We start from the raw sequence: 16037 nt of genomic DNA on the forward strand, positions 1-16037 counted from the left end.
CGTAAAGGAGAATGCCTGGGAAATATACTACCAATGTGACTTGCAACTCCGCAGAGTATTCATCACCATTTATCCAGGTTACAAGGTGAGTTAGTTGGGCAGCGTAGTAGTATATTTTAAAATTAGGCATGGCAAAGCCTCCATTGGTACGTTCTCTACACATAGAAGACATTTTAATTCGGAGAGTTTTGTTCTTCCAAACGTAAAATGAAATCACATGGTGGATTTTACGAAACGTCTCTTCTTTTATTAAAATGGGAGAGTGCGTGTATATATACAGAAGGTCTTATCATTGGATGCCGAGAAGGCGTTTGATAGACTTCACTGGGGGTTTATGCAATTGGCCCTACAAAAATTTGGCTTCAACGGGTGGATATTGGATTCCATATTGCTGCCCATCTGCTAAAGTCTTCAATAATGGGTGTACCTCGTTAGGCTTTCAAATTACTAATGGCACCCGTCATGGGTGTCCGCTCTCCCCTTTAATCTTCGCACTAGTGGTTGAGCCTCTGGCTGAATATATTAGATGTAATAACGCTATTAAGGGCCCGGTCATTGGCAACTCACCCCACAAAATCAGCCTTTTTGCCAATGATGTTTTACTTTGTATTCTAGATCCTGTAAACTCTCTACCTGCCCTTCACAGGGTCCTGCAGGAATATTCAGAGGTCTCCTATTATAAATTAAACACCAGTAAAACCGAGGCCCTCCCCCTAGGTTTTCCACCTGAAATAGTCACTAAATTAAAAGAACTGTATAATTATTCATGGCAGTCCCGGTCCCTGAAATATTTAGGAATTAATCTTGCACCAGATAATCACATAATTGAATGTAATTATAACCCCGTGTTGAGAGCCTTCGTAGAGCTGACTGGAGGCTGGATGTTGCATGACGTCTCTTGGCTTGGAAGAGTCGCAGCAGCAAAAATGGTCCTCTTGCCCAAATTAATGTACTTATTTAGATCCATCCCGAGACCCCCCCCACCCAGATCGCTATTCAACCAATTTAATCAACTCTTAGCTAAGTACATATGGAAGGGAGCCAAACCTAAAATAGCGAAGAAAATTTTGCTTAGATCTTAAGTAGAGGGAGGTGTGGCATACCCTGACCCAAAACCGTGGGTAGTTCTGGAAAGCTCTTACTCCCAAGGTATGCATATCTCAGACCTATTATGGCTCCCCCCTCGGAATCACGGAAATATTCAGCACTTTGCAAGTCTATTAAACTAACCTTAGATATCTGGCATAAAATGACAGCCTGTGTCGAGGATGCAACCCTCCCAGCACCCTATCTATCTCTAAAGGCCCTGAAGTCCTTAATTCCAAATTTACCAGTAGATAGATTGATTGCACAAGGATTATTGACAGTGGGAGATCTATATGATGGGGATACCTTAATATCATTCGAACTTATCCAAACCAATCACAATATCCCAAGGCGGGACTTCTATATATATTTACAGATAAGGAGCTGGATTCAAACACATCTCCCTGTGTCAACTAAAAAACCGCCCTTCCCTGCATTTCTTAAATCCAAAGCGAGTGCCCCCTCTCATAAAGGGGGCATATCATGGTGGTACGCTCATCTACTTTTATCCAAAAACAGTTCTAAACTGAACTCCCAAATGTTATGGGAAAGAGACCTAAATAGAATCTTTGATGTGGTAGATTGGGATAAGGTATTTAAGTCATGCTTCAGGATCTCTGGCTGCATAAACCACTCAGAGATGTTTCTTAAGCTCATCCATAGAGCCTACTTCACCACGGACAGGTTGCATAAGATATGGCCGGCAACGTCCAATTTATGCTGGAGAAATTGTGGTCTAATCGGAGATATTTTTCATGTCTTCTGGGCGTATCCACTCTTGCGGTCTCTCTGGGGAGAGGTATTCCAAATGCTGAGCTCAATTTTAAATCATCCCATCCTCCCTGACCCAGCCATAGCTTTACTTCATTTTTTCCCAGCATATTTTTCGATAGCAGATAGTTATATTGTAGGACAGGTCCTTATTGCCACTAAGGCAATTATTGCCAAACTATGGAAATCTAACACAATCCCTCCCATAGGATCCATACGTAATAAAATCCACAACCACTTCATATACGAGACCTCAAATGCCTCTTATTTCCCATCCCCACAGTCGGTAGTCATGAAATGGTCTGGTTGGTCTCTTTATATAGAAAAGATGGGCTACTCTCACATCATCAGCAGCCCCCCGGATTTAACTACACTCGACTTTCATTGAATATGTAACTCTCTCGATGTTCACTAACCCCTTTACAGTGGGAAGTTCAAGACCGTCATACCGATACAGTGATTGATACAACAGTGAATTGTGAGACAAATGTTATCTTATTATGTACAGTGTGCAACATCTGTTCCCCCTTCCCTTTTTCTCCCTTCTGTACCCTCTTATTATTTGGTTAAAAAATTAAAAATCTAATGTTAAAGAAAAAAAAAAAAAAAAGAATCTTTCTAATTGCAATCAAAGATGTTTTATATATATGTTTTATCCATATTTGCCACCAGAAAGAAGCGTTTATTGCAAAATAGCCTCAAGAAACAAGTTTCTAAGTAGCTTTACTGCATCACAATGTAAAAATAAGTTTAAACATGAAACTGGTTCACAATGGAAGGTATAAAAATGGTGCCTGTATGTTGTCTCCTTCTGAGAATGCTGATATGTCTCTTTTTGCAATAAGTTCTATTTTCTCATAAATCATGTATTTTTGGGGAAATACAGTATCCTATACTTTCTTTGGAATTTTACTTGTGCGTGGGCTGCAGGGGCTCATGAGTGGCACATCAATTAGTGTCAGGAGCATCCTTTCTGCTATTTGTATGTCCACCTGTGAAGTGTACATGCTTTTATACTGTTTTAATTCTTCGCACTGAAGCGGTATATTGGCTTTTAAAACATTTTGAATACCACTGCCATCACTCACAAATCTGCACTGTAATTCATCTCTTACCCTCAAGGTTTTTCTCATAATTTGGGAGCCAGATGAAATTTGCATTTTCTGGAAGATTCCATTCTTCTCTTTCATGTGGTGAAGCACCTTTAAACATCTGAAAGGGGAGAGATGTATCAAGTGATAAATGTGGACAGGGATAAAGCAGCAGCAACCCAGTAGCTCCTAATTGTCATGTTGTAGGGTGGGTTTGAAAAATGGCATTTATGAGCTGCTTGGTTGATTGTTTATCACTCTCCATTTTATCACTTTTCATAGCTTAGTACATCTGGACCAAGGAGCCCCAATTTTTATGAAATGACACTGATGAATATTGTTAGAAGTTTATTATCCCATATTATCATTTCCAATATACAGGTTGAGTATCCCGTATCCGAATATCCGTTATCCGAATTATTCCGAAAACCATACTTTCCAGAAAGTTGAAAAAAAAATTTGTTCAGCTAAAAACTCACTGGGGACATCTGTAACAGCACTACTGAGGACATGATATGTAACTGGCACTATATATGTACAAGAAAATGATTGCTTGGCATTCAAATTCAATATCTGAGATAGTACACAAATTTTGTTTCATGTTTTGAATCCTTGTTTTTCGAACAAATAAAATATATTTGTGTGTATTTTATGTGGTAATAAAATATATTTGTGTTTATTTTATGTGTTTATACAGCATAAATGCAAGATACTTCGGTACTGTTTACCTAGCACGGCGCCCATCGTGGGTACATTTATGTCTGGCCGCGACGCGACCGACGCGATGCCCGCGATTTCCCATTGAAACCCATGTTAAACATGGAAATCGCGTCGGTCGCGTCGCGGCCGGCCATAAATGTACCCGCGATGCCCGCGACGCGATGCTCCCGATTTGCCATAGGAATCAATGTTAAAAGGCCCGATGGACACGATTTTACTGTTAAATGCCTCAATGGACCCGATGTGGCCATAGGAAACAATGTTAAATGGGCCTTAGAGCCCAAATAGTTACCCTGAACTCTGAAATGGCCCCCCCAATTGTTTACGCCACCTCACGATCAACGTCAACCCGAAGCGTGGCGAGCGCAGCGAGCCCGCGAGGGGCGGCGGTACGCGTCCTCCGACCTTTTCATACCCCCACTATCCATGTCGGCGTGGAGTTGAGAATAGAATAGTGTGGCGAGCGCAGCGAGCCACCGAGCCCGAAGCGTGGCGAGCGCAGCGAGCCCCGCGAGGGAACGCGGATACCTTCACAGCTATACGCGTCCCCTCGCGGGCTTCACAGGTGTCCATGGCGACGCGGACACCTGTGAAGCCCGCGAAGGGACGCGTTTACCTGTGAAGGTATCCGCGTCCCCTCGCCACGCTTCGGGCTCGGTGGCTCGCCACACTATTCTATTCTCAACTCCACGCCGACGTGGATAGTGGGGGTATGAAAAGGTCGGAGGACGCGTACCGCCGCCCCTCGCGGGCTCGCTGCGCTCGCCACGCTTCGGGTTGACGTTGATCGTGGGGTGGCGTAAACAATTGGGGGGGCCATTTCAGAGTTCAGGGTAACTATTTGGGCTCTAAGGCCCATTTAACATTGTTTCCTATGGTAAAATCGGGTCCATTCAGCCATTTAACATGAAAATCGTGTCCATCGGGCCTTTTAACATTGATTCCTATGGCAAATCGTGGGCATCGCGACGCGACCGACGCGATGTCCATGTTTAACATGGTTTTCAATGGGGAAATCGTGGACATCGCGTCGGTCGCGTCGCGGCCGGGCATCTTTAGCCCGCATACGACGCGACCGACGCGATTTTTTACCTCACGATGCCCACGATCAAGATCGTGGGCGCCGTGCTAGGTAAAGAGTACCGATACTTCAAAATACATCATTGAAATATTAAAATATTCCAAAATACGGAATAATCCGTTATCCAAAATTCTCCTGGTCCCGAGCATTTTGGATACGGGATACTCAACCTGTATATGTGCCTAAAAACATCTAATTTTCAAGTGTGTTAACCAGTGACTAATTATAGCCACATGCGCTGGCGGAATTGTGCAATGTCGAAACTGCACCATTGTCGGGTATGGTGGAAAATGCATTTGTAGGCTAACCTGATAAAAGATATGGAAGTTCCTTTCTGAAGAGTTTTGATTTGCTACTCGTGTATTCTCTAGGAGGTAAGTCTGGATAGTAGCACCTGTGATCTGCTGAGTTCTAAATTTGCAGAGACAGCAAAAAAAAATTAATATAAATTATTCAGCATCCTACAGCTTTGGAGAGATTCAAGATTTTAAAATCCATATGAAATCTATACACATACTGTAATATACATTTGTGAAAATCAGAAACAATTTCTAGACTTCAAGCAACATTTCCTTTAAACATTATCCAGTAGCACTAAAAAAAAATTATTTACAAATCTTTTTATCATAAGTCTTCTACTTAGTATAAAATAGCTGTATTTAATTTACCTGCTTAACTGGAGTTGAATATATTTTCCAAATCGGCTGCTGTTGTTGTTCCTTAATGTACAAGCATTACCTGGATAAACCCATGAGAATGAAACAAATTTTTCATGACCACTTTAATAAAAAGGGAAGGGAAATTAGACATAAACGTAGAGGAGAGAGAAAGAAGGAGGGAGAAAGGTTAGGAGAAATAAATGGAGATAGAGGGGGTTGGAAAAGAAATGCAGGGCCTAAAGGGTACAAAAAGAGAAAAAAAAAGAATGAAAAAAGAAACAGTAAAAATTATTTATACTTCTTTATATTGCTTGGTATGTAAATTCTGAGCAATTTTTGTCATTACTTAAGGCCCATACACACACACACACACACACACACAACGATGTGTCATTAATGATCGTCGTTCACTTTCTCCCTTCAAGGGGAAAGTGAACGGCCACTAATTCAGAAAAAGGATGGCGGACGATGCTGGACTACGGATGATGGACGATGTGCAGGCTGTACAGTTCAGTTCGCTCTGTACAATGTCAATGAGCATAGCCAAAATGTTACCCTGATTTAAAGTACTGAGCACAATAGTATTTATATTCTAGATTTTTTTATAAATATATACTTATCATCCTTAAAGGATTCCAATCAAATTCAGTAAACATATGAAAACTATTTTAGTGACATGCTTAGAGCATATACTCTGCAGCAATGGAAATCTTTAAAAAGGTTACAAAATATGAAATATTTACCAAATGCTTCCATTACTGGATTAGAATAAAGAACTCTACTCTCTATTCTCTCCACAGTCTGGTCAGAACTGTCTGAGCTGCTAGAGGCAGAAACTGTAGCATAAAAATTCATTAAACATCGAGACGTCCATGTCTAAAAACACAAGAAAATGGATCAATGCAGATATATTTTTGTATATTATTTTCAAAAACCACAAGAATCAATACAGGTGTAAACGAACAGTGATTATAACAAACTCATATTACTGTAGTAACTATATAAAAAAATCTAATTTAAATGTATGTGAATGTGTGAATTACTAGATTCACATATTCACATACACATTCACATACTTTTAAATTGGATTTTTTTTTTTTATAGTTACCACAGAATAGGAGTTTGTTATAATCACTGTTCGTTTTTTAAAGTATTACAGTTTGACATTTCCATGAGCAGGGAAGAATACCTTGTCATTATGAATTCACTAACTGCGCTGTGCAACACAGCAGGAGCAAAGTAAAAATAATTGGTACTTGTTTCCTAGCAGGGCGCCCGTCGGGTCCCATCGCATACCTTAACTTAAGGTACTGTATGCGATGGGACCCGAATGACCCGATTTCGGGCTTTTGAACAGCTTTCCCGACAATGTAAAAATCGGGTCCATCGCATGCCATTATAATGGCATGCGATGTGACCGACCCGATTTGACATTGTATGTAATGTTAAATGGCTGTTTAAAATCGGTTCCATCGCATGCCATTATAATGGCATGCGATGGACCCGATTTTACATAGGAACCAATGTTCCAATCAAACCAAAACAAGAAAGAATACAAACACAAACAAACAATTTCATGTGCCACCAAAAGAAGTGATATACTTGCTGGAATGTCCCTGCGGCTTCCAGTATGTGGGCCAGACAAAAAGATGCCTAAAAACTCGAACAGCCGAACACATATACAATATAAAGAGAGGACTAGAGACTCACAGCCTTTCACAACACTTTTCAGAATGCCACAATAAGGATCCAAGTCTCTTGAAAATTAATGCAATAGAAAAGATCACCCCAAACTAGAGAGGAGGGGATCCATCATTGCTCCTCAAAAGAAGAGAATCCAAATGGATATACGAACTAGAAACACTACAACCATATGGACTCAACATAGACTTCGAATTATCAGCTTTTTTAAAATAAATAAAAAACATATTTTTCACCTATTTACTACTTTTACCGTTTTATGTTTTTAATAATTTTCATAAACTTCATCTTTGGAATATAGAAAACAAAAGAATCTCCTTACACATATCTTCCTAAACACATCCACATAATCAAAGAACTTGTTCATAATAGACTCAACATTAGCCATGTGCATGCCACCAAAAACTGAACCCATTTCCGTTTTTAAATAAAGTTTTACAAATAAAGTTTTGAAAGAACAAAGAAAAAAAAATCAGTCTCAACCAGCATAAAAACAGAAGCTGGAAAGAGCTTCCTTGACAAAGAAGCCCTGCAGCTTCGAAACACGTTGGTTTGCAAGTGGATACGCCGAAGACGCCACACGCTGTACACGCTGACCGGAAGCAAGAACCCCAAACTTCCGGCACACAGAGTACTGCCGGAGAGGACCGCGAACAACCACAGATGCTGAATGGAAGGTAAAGTTAGGGAAAAATAGCAGCTAAACACCTCCCAGCGCACTGTAACGGACCACCGGCAGTCTCATTTCCATCAAAGCCACGGCACCACAGCAACCACCCAAAAAACCCGTAAAAAGGGCTGTAAACATTTTTTACACAAGTTTATTTACATGTTTTTATATATGTTTTATAAAGAATGGCATGCACAAGTCCTTAATCACCCCAAAGTGTGTCGAGCCCAGCAAGCCCCGCGAGGGGACGCGTAATACGTCTGAAGTAACGCGTGTCCCCTCGCGGGGCTCGCCATGCTTCGGTTTCGGTGTCTCACTGCGCTTGCCACACTATATAAAATCAACTCCACGCCAACGTGGATAGTGGGGGTATGAAAAGGTCGGAGGATGCGTACTGCTGCGCTCGCCACGCTTCGGGTTCACGTTGATCGTGGCGTTAACAATGGGGGGGGGGGGGATACAATGAAAAATGGGGTCTGGGGGGCATTTAACATTGGTTCCAATGTAAAAAAACGGGTCGATCGCATCGCATGCGATTTGGTTGCATGCGATTGGCCTGATTTTTGCAACCCGACTGCATACAATTAAAATCGTGGTGCCGTGCTAGGAAACAAGTACCAAATAATTTTTAAATAAATGTACAGTAATAAGGCTGTATAATGAACAATGGAAAATGGCAGTTATACAAGTAAATAATAATAAATATATGCGCAAGGTGTTTTTTAGGTGTTGCTCAATTGCCTAAAACAAATTTGTAAACTGAATGCATTGGAAGTCCAACCGCACACAATCACACAATTATGTAATTCATAAGCCCTTAGTAATACATATAGTGCAGCTTTCTCCACGGTGCCAGACCAAAGGCTCGAATTTCCCAATTTGTATGTAAAAAGGAGAGGAAGCGCTAATGAGCAATAACTAACAAATATTTTACTGAATAAAAAAGCTCACATACTTGTAGGTTAAGTTTGCCAGCATAAAATTATGATCCAAGGTGATCACCAAACCAGCGGAGAAGAGACTTGGACCAGCCTTGCAGTGCCACTGGCTCGGGAGAAACGTCAGGGCATTGTTGCTCAATGCCCAACGCATTTTGTCAGGTCTGGACTAAGTCATAGTAAATTATTGATTAACGTTTAAAAAAAAAAAATCAGACATTGCGAACAGTGATTTGGTTAAAATTTGTAAAGTACTGAATATTTTACAGCAAAATAAGGGAACAGAACACGAGTGTAGCCAAAGCAGATATTGCTGAATTGTTGTGCATGATAAAGAAATAGATGAACATGTTTGGATAGTTTTTTAACATGCATCAAAACAAGTGCAAAGTCTTTTACCTTTCCAGCACCACTTTCCCCACTGACAATTATAGACTGATTTACTGGATGAATGTGATTTTGAACGTTCCTATAGGCTTGTTCTGCCACAGTGAAGATGTGTGGTGCACAGCTCTGAAATTAAAACAAAAACAAATTAACTCTCCAGTCATTGTCTGGCTGGACCACTTCAGGGCATCACTACTTTAACACATACTGTAGTACTCAATGCTCCCGATTCACTGGGGTTTTTTTTTTTCGGCGAATCAGGCTGTTTTCACTCCTTGCGGTGAATCTTTTTCACCGAAAATCTCATTCATGCTCGCTGCAATTCGCTGGTGTATGTCAATGGGGTTTTCACTGGGAATCGCCGAGAATGTATTCAATGCTAGGATGGAGAACTGCTTTCAGCATGATTTTCGCCATGATTTACCATTTTGCATTTGACATCTTTTAAAATAAAGGTTTTTTTTTTGTGGTGTCAAAAAAAATCAGATTTTTTTTCTGTGAAGGGGCATGAATATATATTACATTTTTCATTTATTTGATACATTTTTTCTTTTTTTACACATTCGCCAGCAGGGGGTCGGGAGCCGCTCATTACATATTCACTTTACACTGCTCCCGCTAATTACATATGCACGAGTGGGAGCAGTGCAGCGGCTCCCTACCCATGTCCCCTGCCAGCTCTCTGGGGGGGGGGAGCTTCTGCTGTCTGTTTTCCCCGGGAACCCTCCTTCCCCCCAACACATTCTGGGGCAGGCAGGGAGGCTTCCAGCTCCCTGCCTGCCGCCGTCCACCGGCTCCCTCCAGGGGTTAAAATTTGCCTTCAGGGGCAACGAGCCCCAGCGGCGTTGAATAGGGTGACAGGGAGGGCTCGCAGCGAATGCTCCAGCCCTCTGGAACCCTGGGAATGTGCAGCAAAACAGGATTCGCTGCACATCCCGTAATTTATCTTTGAATACATAGACTCACATAAACAAACATAGAATTATCTTTTTTATATGTATTTTTTCATATATATTTTTTCTTTTCTTGTTTTTTTACTTTTATTTATTTAGTTTCTTATATAGCGCAGCAGATTCCGTTTACCCTTTATCACTATTAGTTGCTTTCACATACCCTACATTCTATGACACTTTACTACACTTCACAGCTATATTTTATTTATGTGATGCCCTGGGGTGGTTTTGCTGGACTGGTTTGGGGGTGCCCTGCACCCCAGGTATGAACCCCATAGTGCTAGGGACCTGCTCAAAAGATATGACCTTAACGCCGTTGGCAGGTACATATTAGGTACATTTCTTTGACCAAATATATGCGAACAACCTCAAAAATGAAATATAAAAAGGAATATATGTTCCCACATTAAATCACAGGCAGAGTCATCGGTTTATATATTAATTATTAATATAGTTAAAAATATGTAGCAAAGGCAAGAGCACAATTCCTGGCTGCACCACCAGTGGCCCAGACTTTCTTCAGCAGAGGCTCCCAGAGGTCAAGGGGGCAGATGCCTGCAGCATGCAGTCACTCTCGTCAGCTTGGGTCACAGACACTGCAGACACCTGTAGCGGCCAATAGGTACTTGGGTCTGGGCTCCTGGTGCTTCACACATACCTCTGGGCAAACTGCCAATAATTTAAAAAATTGTATACTTGAGATATAAAACACATTAAAAGGTGAACAATAAATATATCTCACACAGGGGCAGATTTATTAAGCTTGGAGAAGTGATTCAGCCCCTAACTGTGAAGTTACAGGCTTGGTTTGAAAAATGACAGGTAGGAGCTGATTGGTCAGTGATAAAAACCAGACACTTTATCACTTCACTGAGCTTAATAAATCTACCCCACAATAATAAATCTAGGTACAGTGCTACATCTCATTCTAAAGCTGCAGTAAAAAGGACACTGAACAATAAACCTATTTTTTAAATCTATACACACACACCCTTTCTCTCTTTCAAGGTGCATTAAAGACACCTCACTTTATATGTATATTTGTATTTGTGTGTCAAAATTTTTAACCCCTTAAGCATTTCACTAAAATAAGGAGAGACCACCTCTGTGAACCTATAAGCTAAACAAACGCAGAGAGAGCCTTCATCCTTATCTTTTAATAAGGAATTAATAAAGTTTAAAGTTTTAAAAATGTGGTTATTCTTCCTTGGAGTGCATCTATAGTGCCAACCCCTTTTTTTCTCTTTCTGACCAAACCATATAGTTTGAAGAAAGAAAAGAGTTTGCTCGGTGGATGCACACCAAAGAGGTTGATTTCCTGTTTTATTTAAAACTTAACCTTTATTGGTTTATTTTTAAAAGAAGGGTGTCTGTGTTCCTTTCTGTTGTGTGGAATCACAGGTCATGGTCCGCTCCGCTCATTGTGAATTTGAGTAGAGGTTAAAAACTTACGACATACATTTACACACACATATAAGGTGGGGTGCTTGTGCACCGTAAAGGTAAGAAAGTGTGTTTAGAGATTTAAAAAATGTGGTCGCTGGACTTGATTACTTTGTCTCTATATTTGCTGTTGTGTTTTATACGAGAGAGATCTTAGCCTTAATTGGCTTTATATATTTGGAGTCAAGATTTGTCGTTCAGTGTAGGAGCGTTTTTGTTGTTCTCCCAAACATATATACTGCCTGTTTGCCCGGATAGCACCCCCGCCATTTCAAAAACAAAAAAGGCGGCCCCTCAGAATCCCCTAAACAAGAGGGATCTCAATTTAATTGTGTGCGGATTATCAACCTCCCCTCCCGACTCCTCTTTTGTTATTAGCTTCACACATACCCACAGCTCCAATAGAGCCTTTTGTATAGCTGCACATAGGCTCTCAGCACCTGTGGAGGCTCCACTACATCACAGGAGTAGAAATGATCCAATCAGGATCCATCAGATCCTCCAGGCTTCATCAAAGTCCTGCCATAAGGGTTATTGCATAATGCCAAAATTCTCACCAGACACACTGGTCCTAAACCATACATCAAAGCACACCATCCGTAAATAGCCAATCCACTCTATCAAAGGCTTTTTAAGTGCCTGCTGAATGCAGTATAGGTTCAAGAAGTAATGGAACTATGAATTAAGTAAATAATCATTATGGTATATTAAGAATTTTTAATGGAAGAGTGAGCATTGCTCACATATGACTTGTCTCATTTCAGTGACATCAGCTCAGAGGTTGTGGCCAGAAAAATATAGCTTAAAATAAAACAAGAGAAAATAAAATCAACACAGACTACCTCGAAGCCTTGGGGGAGCAAGAAATAGATACAGTTCTTCAACTCAAATTATCACTGGAGAACTGACAATTTTCTCATGCTTATCCAAGATTTTTAAATAGGCCATTTTGTTTCTTCTACATCTTCTCCATTAATGAAGTTGATGGTGTGCGCATTGACCAAGAACCTTAAAGGTCGAGCACCTTAAGGGTCAACACTTTAACAAGTAAGCTGCCTTCAGGTGTTCACATGTGTGGAAAGGGATGGGGACTATGTTTAAATGTGAATAGCACATTAAAAAGAAAATAAACTGAGTTATCATGTACAACAAAAAAAAATTATGTTTAATTGTGTTCACAAATAAAAAGATATAGGGCGGTAATCAATGAGGCTGATTCGCCAGGTTTTTATGGCGATTTTGTGCTGTAAGGTGAATTTCTGACTAAAACAGTGAATCACCCTATTCAATGACCAGATGGGGAATACATTTCAAGGTTTTTTTCGCCATGATTCACCGAGTACCAATCGCTATCTTTTTATGGTGAAGTGGAAGGTGAACTTTTAAAATAAAGGGTTTTGTTTTTTACAATTGGTGTCAAAAAATCTGTAATTTTATTCTGAGGAGGGGCATGCTATTTTTATTCATGTGCTGTAAGCACATGAATATTATTAATATGTCATGATTTGCATTGTTTTTGAAGTTCTTTGCATTGCAATGTACAACGTATGTTTTATAATATGACTCACATACTATGTTCTTTATTGTGTGCCCACCTATTTTTGGGGGGTTCGATAAACATTATTGATAATACAAAAGAGACCATATTGTAATATTTTTGCTATTTTATCTGAAAATGAGTAAGCTATGTCCTACTGCTTTGACAAATGCATTAGTTTTCAGAAGACAAGTTTGTTTTGCTGATGTTACATGGCAAAGTAATGATTCCCTTAAATACTAGCTTGTGAGTTTGTTATTTTTACTATCAAGAGCCGGCAGAGTGCATGCATTTGTAAGTACCGTATATTCCGGCGTATAAGACGACTTTTTAGCCCATAAAAATGTTCCCTCTAGTGGGGGGTCGTCTTATACGCCGGGTGCACAGCGTGATGTCGCCTTATTTGCCGGGTACGGCATATATTCACTAAAGGGTACCTCTCCTCAGCCCCCCCCCCCTTCTTATGCATAGGTACCGTACCTTAATAATAAAAGTACGGTATTTGTCTGCAGCTTCGTTTTCTTCAGCCTAACGGCCTGTCAGATTGCGCATTTGATGTCGGCGGCAGGCTCGGGTGTTTTCGGCGGGGCTCGGGGGGACTCGGGAGCGCTCAGGCACACGAGTCCCCCCGAGCCCCGCCGAAAACACCCGAGCCTGCCGCCGACATCAAATGCGCAATCTGACGTCGGCGGCAGGCTCGGGTATTTTCGGCGGGGCTCGGGGGGACTCGGGAGCGCTCAGGCACACGAGTCCCCCCGAGCCCCGCCGAAAACACCCAAGCTTGCCGCCGACTTCAATGCTCAATGTGACCGGCGGTTAGGCAGAACGGAAGGAGCAGCGCTGGCATACCTGGATACTCTTATTTCAAGGTACCGTATGCATAAGAAGGGGGGGGCCGAGGAGAGCTACCCTACAATATATTTTATGCCTGGGGGGGGAGAACAGCGGCATGAGGGGGTATTAAAACTTTATGTGGTGGGTTTTGCTGGGGCAGGACAAACCTGCCCTGATAGGTTTGTCCTGCCCCAGCAAAACCCACCACTCAAGGGGTTAATATATGGTACGGTACTATAATACTGGTCCCCTCCCTGTCTCCCTGACTCCATGTCACTAGCAGCAGTCTGTGGAAGGTGTGCGGAAGAGCGGGTAGTCTTTTACGGCGAGTATATAACAAACTCTGTATTTTGATTGGAAATGTTGGGGGGTCGTCTTATACGCCGAGTCGTCTTATACGCCGGCATATACGGTATTTATAGGTTACCACTGATTTGACTCTAAAAGGTGGTGAAAGTTACAATGACTTACATCGTGGGTCAATGTCAGATTGTTTAATTCTGTAAAACAGCTAATCTTTAGCCTACATTGGAAAAGGCGAAACAAGTTGTAATTACTTGAATAACCCTTAAATGTAAATAACTTTACAGGGGGCAGAGATGTCACATTAGTTATCTGACATTACCTGAAGGTGAGACGTAATGTGATACTGCTTCATGACCTCATGAAGGTACAATTTATGAACTGGTTGAAAAGGATTAACTGCAACAAGAGTACACCCAGCATTTGTGTAGAACACTTCTTCTGCATACCTGGCATGAAGACACTTCAAGACTACAATAAAAAGTAAATAGAAAATGTATTAAACATATACAAATGTAAGATTAAAAGCCAACACTGCTAAAGTATTTCCAAAACACCTGTGCCTAATACATAGTCAAATATTAATTCTGTCGTTTTTTCATTTTATAATCATCATAACATTAGTCACAGTACAGGTCGAGTATCCCGTATCCGAATATCCGTTATCCGAATTATTCCAAAAACCAGACATTCCAGAAAGTGCAAAAAAAAATTTTTTTTGGCTAAAAACTCACTGGGGACATTTGTAACAGCATCACTGGTGACATGATATGTAACTGTCACTATATATGTGCAAGACCATGATTGCTTGGCATTCAAATTCAGTGCTGAGATAGTACACACATTTTGTTTCACATTTTGAAACCTTGTTTTTTGAACAAATAAAATATATTTGTGTGTATTTTATGTTGTAATAAAATATATTTGTGTGTATATTATGTGTTTATACAGCATAAATGCAAGATACTTCAAAATACATCATTGAAATATTAAAATATTCAGAAATACGGAATAATCCGTTATCTAAAATTCTCCTGGTCCCGAGCATTTTGGATAAGAGATACTCAACCTAGTAGGTAAAATGGTTATGTGATACTACTTTTAGTTCACAACACTGTTGCTACCAATACTATGACAAGACAAGTGATGGCACAATTAGGCTTTTGTGCCACAGCCCTATACTGAAATATTCCAATTTTGTTCACTGGAGATGACAATAAAATATAGCATTTTGTAGTCTGAAAGAAAGTCTCCTTGCTGCCTAGCAATATCTGAAATCTAAAATCTCACACATGGATAAAATGCTGCAAATTATTTTTATGAACTCTTTTCAGTTATATGGTATTGTCAAAGTCGTATTGCATCCTCACCGTGCTAGCATACTATGGCCGCCATTTTTGTCTGTATATTTACGTAAAGAGTGTACCGGAGCGAGTAGGAGTATTGTGCGAACGCAAAAGGCAGCCATACTAATACACATATTATCATACTCCACAATCTCAAATAATAAAATATAGTAATGGTTTAATATCGCAACACATAGTATTAAGGATAATACCTGATTCCTCCCTGACATATTTAGTATCTGTGTGACCAGTCTCTCACTCGCAGTTCTCCGGTGTTTGAAATGCGCAGCATATACCATTCATAAATTATGGACATTATATATATTAATCTATATATTGTCACGAGGAAAGGCTAACTGAAGAAATCTAGTTAAGACCAGATGCACAGCAGGGACACCTGGAAATGATGATGAAGCCTTGAACAAAGAACCAGCTGTGCAACCTGACCTCTTGACCAATGAAGAACTTTATTGTACCCCATTGTCTGAACCCTTTATAATGCTGTGCACGGACTAGG

At 40.5% G+C, this 16037-nt stretch overlaps 1 protein-coding gene across 4 annotated transcripts in view; it reads right to left on the reverse strand.

Moving 5' to 3' along the window:
• Positions 1-16037, reverse strand: part of MYO19 (myosin XIX) — a 198245-nt gene that overhangs the window by 162495 nt on the left and 19713 nt on the right. For all 4 annotated transcript variants that reach the window (XR_014470392.1, XM_083173175.1, XM_083173177.1 and 1 more), the window contains exons 3-8: positions 14497-14645; positions 9117-9230; positions 6152-6284; positions 5418-5487; positions 5058-5160; positions 2973-3069 (exon numbers count right to left, since the gene is read on the reverse strand). Coding sequence is in view for 3 of the 4 variants with exons in the window: in XM_083173175.1 (XP_083029301.1) it covers positions 2973-3069; positions 5058-5160; positions 5418-5487; positions 6152-6284; positions 9117-9230; positions 14497-14645 (666 nt within the window). In the remaining variant the exon portion in view is untranslated. The remainder of the gene's footprint in view (positions 1-2972; positions 3070-5057; positions 5161-5417; positions 5488-6151; positions 6285-9116; positions 9231-14496; positions 14646-16037) is intronic.

Source organism: Crinia signifera, chromosome 2, assembly GCF_055691185.1.
Source record: "Crinia signifera chromosome 2, ASM5569118v1, whole genome shotgun sequence".
NCBI lineage: Eukaryota > Metazoa > Chordata > Amphibia > Anura > Myobatrachidae > Crinia > Crinia signifera.